General features: G+C 50.2%; 1 protein-coding gene across 1 annotated transcript; it reads left to right on the top strand.

Annotated features, from left to right (window-relative positions):
- Window positions 1–6,838: 6,838 nt before the first annotated feature.
- On the top strand, window positions 6,839–8,056 carry LOC129402025 (non-histone chromosomal protein HMG-17). The gene has a single exon (XM_055126221.1). It carries the CDS (start codon window positions 6,970–6,972, stop codon window positions 7,240–7,242), a length of 273 nt encoding a protein of 90 aa, XP_054982196.1. The 5' UTR covers window positions 6,839–6,969; the 3' UTR covers window positions 7,243–8,056.
- Window positions 8,057–8,480: the final 424 nt, after the last annotated feature.

Below are 8,480 nucleotides of genomic sequence, written 5' to 3'. Positions count from 1 at the left end.
TTGCTTCAATGAACATCGTTTCCACAGCACTAGGAGAGACCTGTGCTACTCCTGTACGACCCCTCAGAGAGGACAGATGCAAATTGGGGGGATCAGCATGCTGAGGGCATGTGTAAATGACCAGCTATGCCATCCCTGACAATTTCTTTCATGGACACCATGGGGTGGCCCTCACGATTTTCCCTATATTACAAGGTGTGGGTTGTTGAGGTCAACCACCATGGGTGGCCTCTTTGATCCTGAGTCCCCTGTATGCAGGACATGTGGGTGAGCAGGGATAACACCTTACCAGCCCATGTGAGACTCGCATGTCTGCAGGTTCATGGGGGCAGACACCAGAGATGGACATTAGAGATGAATTGATACTCACCAGGGAGAGTGAGCAGGAGTCCAATGCCTGGGCCTCAGGGTCAGCACAGAATGGGGGAGAATTTAGAGGAGGGCAGAGATCGTTGGGGTAGGTTCCACCTCAGCTGAGGGACAGGTCATAGGATGGGCCAGTATGGTGGGAGATATCCCCAGGCAGCAGAAATTGGTGAGCTGATCAACTCTGTGTGTCCTCGTGTCCTGTCTACAACAGACCGGTGCGTGGACTCACAGCCACATGCAGCTGTCCATTGTCCAGCAAGTCAGGGGTCCTGATGCCCAGAAACCATCATTAATGTTGTCTTGGCTGCCCTGAGTAGGTCAATACTAATAGTGACTCAGGCATTAGACAGAAACCCGCACTGGGGCACACAATCCGGCTGACCCGTCATCAGAGCATTTCTGCTGTTGCTGTTCCAACAGGAAACTGGGACCCTGGGTGAGAAACCCTCCCGGCCCTATGCTCCTGCTCCTGAGCTGCAGCTTTTCTGAGTGGATGTGAGCAGCCCCCGCAGGGCAGCCCTGGAGCCGCCACAGTCACAGTCTGTCACAGTTTCCCAAATTTTATCTTCCTTTCATCATTTGGCCCTTGTGTGAGAGTGATTCACAGTAAGAACCACTTTCATTCTTTGTCTTTGTCATTGACATTGAATAATCATATCTCTTTCTTATAAAAAAGACTCAATGGTGCAGTTTTTGCTAAATAGACAGCTTTGGAAGGTAAACAAAATAGGAGAACAGCTCAGTGGGGTCACCATGTGAGAGGAGGGGAGGCTATAGATTCTAATTCCCAAATTTATGTTATTGAGAGGGGGGATGTCCTCCACTACCCAGGCACCACCACACTCCAGGCCTCTTTCCGGACACTCTGGCAGAACCTCACCCATGAGTGAAGCCCCATAGAACCAGGTAAAGCAGAACTTTGCGATCTTGGACTCCAGGCTCAATGAGACCCGGAAACAAGATCCTCTGTCTGCCTCCTCCAATCTCCAGCGCCCCGCCCCAGGGATTAAACCTAGACAACCCAGCCTAGTGGAGCCAGATAAATACCTCACCTGCAGAGCTCCACTACCTCCACTACCCAGCCCTCGCCATGCTCCAGGCTACTTTTTGGACCACACAGCTGCAAAGAAGCTGAGCAACACAGTATAAGACACTTAATACCCATCTTGCAAAATTTTTGCACCATATTTGATGGGCTTCAAATTCGGTGGAACCATGGGAACACCTGTAAGGTCGATTGGAGGCTTTTAGCTTTGCAAAGCTAATAGCCTCCATAATTCTCGGAGAGCCCGGCAAGCTACCGAGAATACCCCGCCTTTATGGCAGAGCCTGGCAAGTGACCTGTGGCATATTCGATAACCAAAACCAGTAACAACAATAGACCTCATTCCCCTGACAGTGAAACAGCACCCAAAATAGCAGCATTAAGACAGAGGAGCAATGAGGCTGATAAAATCTCAGGGACAAAATAGATTAGGGTTTGGGGTTAGGGTCAGGGTCCGGGTCAGGGTCAGGGTCAGGGTTAGGGTCCAGGGTTAGGGTTTTATGGTTTTAGGGCTAGGCTTAGGGTTTTAGGGTCAGGGTTTGGGTTTTAGGGTTTTAGGGTTAGGGATTTAGGGCCAGAATTAGGGTTTTTGGATTTTAGGGTTAGGGTTTTAGGCTTTTAGGGTTAGGGTTTTAGGATATTAGGGTTTGGGATTTAGGACCAGGGTTAGAGTTTTAGGCTTTTAGGGCCATAGATTAGGGTTAGGGTTAGGGTCATGGTTAGGGTTAGAGTTAGGTTTAGGGGTTAGGGTTAGGGTTAGGGTTAGGAAGGGTTAGGGTTAGGGTAGGGTTAGTGTTAGGGTTAGGGTTAGGTGTTAGGGGTTAGGGTTGGGGTTGGGGGTTAGGGTTTAGGGTTAGGGTAGGGTTAGGGTTAGCATTAGCAAGGTTATGGATAGGGTTAGGATTAGCAAGGGTTAGGGTTACAGTTAGCGTTAGGGTTAGGGTTGGTGTTGGGGTTTAGGGTTAGGGTTAGGGTTGGTGTTGGGGTTTAGGGTTAGGGTTAGGGTTGGTGTTGGGGTTTAGGGTTAGGTTTAGGGGTTAGGGTTAGGGTTGGGTTAGGGTTAGCAGGGTTAGGGTTGGGGTTGGGGTTGAGGTTGGGGTAGGGGTAAGGTTAGGGCTAGGGTTAGGGTTGGGTTAGGGTTAGGGTCGGGTCAGGGTCAGGGGTAGGGGTGGGGTAGGGTTAGGGTTGGGGTTGGGGTAGGGGTATGGGTACAGTTAGGGTTAGGTTAGCGTTAGGGTTACGGGTTAGGGTTTAGGTTTAGGGTTAGGGTAGGGTTAGGTTAGGGTTAGAGTTAGGGTTAGTTTAGGTTAGGGTTTTAGGGTTGGGGTTTGGTTAGGGTTAGGGTTAGGGTTGGGGTTGGGGTTGGTGGTTAGGGTTGGGGTTGGTGTTGGGGGTTAGGGTTAGGGTTAGCAAGGGTTAGGGTTAGGGTTAGCAAGGGTTAGGGTTGGGGTTGGGGTTGGTGTGTAGGGTTAGGGTTAGGGTTAGGATTAGCAGGGGTTAGGGTTAGGGTTTGGATTAGCAGGGGTTAGGGTTTGGGGTTAGGGTTAGGGGTTAGGGCTAGGGTTAGGGTTAGGTTTAGGGTTAGCAAGGGTTAGGGTTAGGGGTTATGGTTAGGGTTGGGTTAAGGTAGTGTTTGGGTTAGGGTTAGGGGGTTGGGGGTTAGGGTTGTGGTGCTTACTGGTGTGTATTTGCAAGGAAATCCTTGTGGATTTTATTCACTTTGTGAAAACATAAAATCTTTGGCTTCATACTCTGTCTATCCGGTAATTAGCGACCCTACAGATTTCCTGCTGACTTGATCCAAGTTCAGAAACAGGGAAAAAAGTCCACTTTCCTGACCAGAAAGTACCATGTCAGGAATAGTTTGAGTCTGGCTCTTTAAAACTCCGGCCGGAAGTGTGGGTGACGTCACAGAGTTCCTTTCTGAGGTTGGCGGCATTTCCGTTCGGCCGCCATTGTCAGAGCATGGGGACTGGGGTAGGAGGGGAAGGGGGATCCCGGGGCGGACAGGGCGTCCTGGCTGGGTGGCTTTGTGCCGTGGCGGGGGGGGGGGGAGGGGGGCGGTGGCCCCACCCGGGTGGCCCCCTCGCCGTGCCGAGGTTTGTCCCGCTCGTTCCTGCCCTTCAGTGAGACGAGGGGTATTCTGAGCGAACTTACCTCAGGGCTGCTGGCGGGGCTCGGGGCAATTCCGGGCTCTGCACTCGGGATCCTCCGGGGGTCGGGGGACCCCTTGGGGTGTCGGACAGTGCCCCGCCCTCCCTGCTGCCCTGTCGCTCAGGCCCCGACCACAGAGAGAGACAAGAGGAGCCCCAGTTCCCCAGTTTCGCGCATGTCAGCGGGGCGTGCGCGGCCGCCTGCCCATTGGTTCCTGCAGGGACACTCGGAGCCCCCCGGGGCACGGGCTGGGGAGGGGGCTCACCCGGGAATGTTCCCGGGCCGGTCCTTGTCGGGCTACTTCTGTCATTGGGGTGATTATGGAGTCGGGGCCAAAGGGTCGGTTTCCCTGGAAAGGGGGGAGGTGAGTCTCTCTTTTAATTAAAAACAATGTTTTGTTTCATAATACTTGACCGACATCCCGCAGCGTTCAGGGTCCCTCCTGGCTCTGCACCAGGGGACTCTCCTGGCGGGACTCAGGGTCCTGTGGAATGTCAGGCTCAGTCCTGTCAGCCGGTGCACGGCCGGTGGTCTCCCAGTGCACTGCCCTCTGCACTGGCCGGGGACTCAGGAGTGTGTGGCTGACCGTTTGATTTTCCCGGGTTCTCTGCGCCTGCGGTAGGTTTTTGGGATCCTGGGAGATGCGGAGCTGAAGAGACTCTGGCAGAAGTGGGTCTAGCATCCGGGCTGTGTTGGCGCAGAGTGGTCCGTCGAACCAAATGTAGCAGGTGGTAGACTGGTCACTTCCAGGATGTACCCCCAGATGTACCATAATGCAATCTAGGATTTCCGTTGGTCACCACACCCTTATTTCTTTCTTTTACATAATTTTTAGATTTTTTTAGGTTGAGGGAACACATATAAAGTTCAGGGGTTATTCCTATCTCTGCACTCAGGGATCACTCATGGTGGTGCTCAGAGAAACATGGGATGCCGGCAGTCAAACCTGGGTAGACATGTGCAAGACAAGAACCCCATCCACTATATTTCTGTTATTATCAATTGTAGTGTTTGGTTCACAGCTGGCAATTGCTCAGGGCTCACTCTTGGATCTTAGCTCAGGCGTGGCTCCTGGCAGTGCTGGGGTGGGGAAACCTATGTGCTCTTGCACATTAACCCGGGCTCAGCTGCTTGAACGAAAAGCATCCTATCCATTTACTATCTCTGCTAGTTCTCTGATTTTATTTTTCCCCAGAAAAATAATTTCTGCTTCACCTGTCAGGTTTCAGAGAAATCCCTCATTGACGGAGGTATTTCTCCAGGACCAGAGGCTGCCCCTTCTGTTCTGGTGAGTACTTGCAGAAATGGGCTTTTCAGGGACCTGTTGCACTAGGTTTTAGATGTCTCACTCTAGGGGCGGGAGCCTTAGTACAGCCAGGACAGTGTTGGTCTTGCTCAGGACGGACCTGGCTTCAATCCTCCCATACCCCATAGGAGTGTCTGAGCATCAAGAGATCTGGCCCAAAAACCACAAAGAAAGAAAAGCTGAGGGGGCTGGAGCGAAAGCACAGCTGGCAGGGCATTTGCCTTGCACGCGGCCGAGCTGCACTCAATTCCCAGCATCCCATATGGTCCCCTGAGCACCGCCAGGAGTAATTCCTGAGTGAAGAGCCAGGAATAACCCCTGTGCGTCATCAGGTGTGACCCAAAAAGCAAACAAAAGAAAGAAAAGCCGAACAATAGGAGAGCAGACAGGGCACTTGCCTTTCATGCGCTGAGGGGTTTGTTCTCCAGTACTTCATAGGGTTCCCTGAGCACTGCCTGGTGTTTCCCAAACCTTTATGGCTGCTGTGGGCTTCTCTCCTACCTCATCTTTTTGTTTCCCTCTTTTTGCTACAAACTTGGAGTGGATCAGGGACTCTGCCCTCTGTCCATGTGTCCCTAGATGTAGGGGAGCCGTGCCATGTCCCCCACCAGTAAAGGAGATGCTCAGCCATTGAGCTACTCTCCCTGGGTCCATCTAACCACTTGGGGAGCAGACGGTCTGAGATTTGAGGACACACCTAGCAGTGCTTGAGGGCTGCGGCCTGCTCTGTTCACATTAGCAGTGCCAGTGGGTACTGGTGAAGGTCCGCGAGGTTCCATGTGACCAGCACATGCTCCAGCCTGGTGTGCTCTCTCCTGCCCCTCTGTTCATACCTTCATTGGAAGTTCTTAGATGTGAACATGCTGGGAAACTTCGCACAAGATGCTGTCAGAAGGAAACAAACGGGTTGGACTCTTTGAGAAAAATTATAGACTTTCATCATTTAGATTTCTTTTTGGGCCAAATGTATGTTCCACCTACTTTTCTTACACAGGATCACATGCCTGAATGAGTAAAATGACATAATCTGTGAAAACTTGACCTGTAAGTTCTGAGCATCCCAGGGTGTGGCCCAAAAAATAAACAAACCAAAGAAATGAGCCTTGAGATTTAATGCTGGATTTCACACATCTCTGTTAGCAGACGACTTTTTCTGTGCCTTTGTCAGAGGGGAGGGGAGTGGCGATCTCAAATCCAGCAGTACTCAGGGACTCAGGGTGTAAAGTTGAGTCAGACGGATGCGAACCTTGGAAATCACAGCCTGTTTTCAGCTCAGGGTCACACCAGGCACTGCCAGATGTCCATAGCCCTGCCATAAACTCTACCAGTTGGGCCTTGTCCTAGCACCACTGGCATGCCAGTCTGTTATCAGAGGGTTCACAGGATTTATGTAGAATTTGGATTCTGGGGTAAGAGATAGGCCAGGAGTGCAGGCCCTGGCCTTGGAAGCAGACTGCCACAGTATTATAGTTTCATTTTCAGTTGGTCATGCCTTCGATGCCAGTGGGTCACTTCTGGCTCTGCTTTGATCATCCCCTGCAAGATGTGGGGACCCTTTCCATCTGATGGAGATTGAAAGTTGATTGAAGTACATGCAAGGCAAGCACCCTATGCTCTGTGCTGTCACTGAGGCCATCATAAAAAGGTTTTTACTCTGGTTAAATTCCCGGAAGTTGTGATAGTAAATGTACTTTTTCCTACTAAGTACACACCTCACTTTACTTGAATGTGTGATTTTGCTTTGGGATTACATCCACCAGTATTCTGGGCTTCCTTCTGAGTCTGCATCAGGAATTACACCTGGTGGGTTTGTGGACAGTATGGATGAGGAATGTCAAACCCGGGTAGCTGTGTAGAAGGCCAGTGCCCACCTTTCCCTGTGTTTTATTGCTCTGACTACGGGACCTGATTTTTAACTATTCAGCTATATATCTTTTTTCAGATATTATAGAACTTTCAATTAGGGTAGACGCAAGAGCCCTAAGAACCGGGAGCAGTGTGAAGAAGAAGAGGCGAGAACGACCCCTGGACCGACCAAAGCCCGCGCGCCGCTGCACCCCGCGTCCAGCGCCCACGTCCCGCCGCTGTCGCCACCATGCCCAAGAGAAAGGCTGAAGGGGATGCTAAAGGAGATAAAGCCAAGGTGAAGGATGAACCACAGAGAAGATCTGCAAGGTTATCAGCTAAACCAGCTCCTCCAAAGCCAGAGCCCAAGCCTAAAAAGGCCCCTGCAAAGAAGGGAGAGAAGGTACCCAAAGGGAAAAAGGGGAAGGCTGATGCTGGCAAGGATGGAAATAACCCTGCAGAAAATGGAGATGCCAAAACAGACCAGGCACAGAAAGCTGAAGGTGCTGGAGATGCCAAGTGAAGTGTGTGCATTTTTGATAACTGTGTACTTCTGGTGACTGTACAGTTTGAAATACTATTTTTTATCAAGTTTTATAAAAATGCAGAATTTTGTTTTACTTTTTTTTTTTTTTAAAGCTATGTTGTTAGCACACAGAACACTTCATTGTTGTTTTGGGGGAAGGGCATAAGTCACTAATAGATGGTCTCCAAAACTGGATTGCCCTGGGGAAAAACAACTTTTCCTCACTAGTTTTGAGAGACTCCCTCTTGATTTCCAAGAGGAGGGATTCCTTGACTTGACACGGTAGCCACCCTGGCACCCAATGCCTTGTGGTGGGGAAAAACTAAAATGTGTTTCTGTGTCCTGTCTCCCTCTCCGCCTTCAGCATAGACTTGACTCCCTTAACCCCAGAGAGACCTGTTGAGCCTGGACTCCCAAAAAGTGGTTACCAGGATGTCAGGCCATCTGGATTTTGCAGTGCCCCAACTGAGACGGCAGCCCTCAAAAGAACGGTTCCTTTTTTAGATTGTGGATCTTCAGATTGATCATTCTGCCATTTTTCTTTCATTTCTTGAAAGTCAGGGTCGGCTTGTGAAAAGTTGTTAAACAACATACTAAATGTGAAATGTCAACCCTCACTCTAAACTTTCGCTGTTCAGAGCATCAAATGAAGATGTCATTGGGTTTTATAGTGGCTTTCTGATTTTGGTAGTCCATTGAAGAAGGGAGTTTGAAAGTTATTGTATACTGTTAACGATTGTCTGCCCATGTCCTGCCTGAAATACCATGATTGTTTATGAAAAGTATCTTTAATAAAGCTGGATACAGTTTGGCTTGGAAAAAAAAAAAAAAAAAGAACCGGTCAGCAGGTCAGCTGCTTGCTTTACCTTCCATGAGAGCGAATGGCATCGTGGATTACAACGCACTTCTTTGTCCCCTGGAGAGGAAAGGACATCCGGGAATGTTTTTCTGAGTGGGTCTGTGAGCTGTGCCTGAGGGTGATGCTGGTCATGGCCATGAATTGTGCTCCATTCTGGAGCTCATAGGTCTGACTTCTCTTCCAGGTGATTCCACGGAGCCACCTGCTGATCCTTGGGAATTACAGAAGCTGCAGACAATGGTGACCTGCCACTGACACACTCTTCCAGGTAGGAGGAGAAGAATGTGGTGACATGATGCAGTAACATGCACGTACTGGTTTCTAGGGTCTCTCTCTCCTGAGTTTCAGGAAGGAGTCCTGGGATGTAATTCCTGGT

The sequence above is a fragment of the Sorex araneus genome, chromosome 2 (genome assembly GCF_027595985.1).
Source record: "Sorex araneus isolate mSorAra2 chromosome 2, mSorAra2.pri, whole genome shotgun sequence".
Lineage (NCBI taxonomy): Eukaryota > Metazoa > Chordata > Mammalia > Eulipotyphla > Soricidae > Sorex > Sorex araneus.
This window is presented reverse-complemented; position numbering and strand designations above follow the sequence as displayed.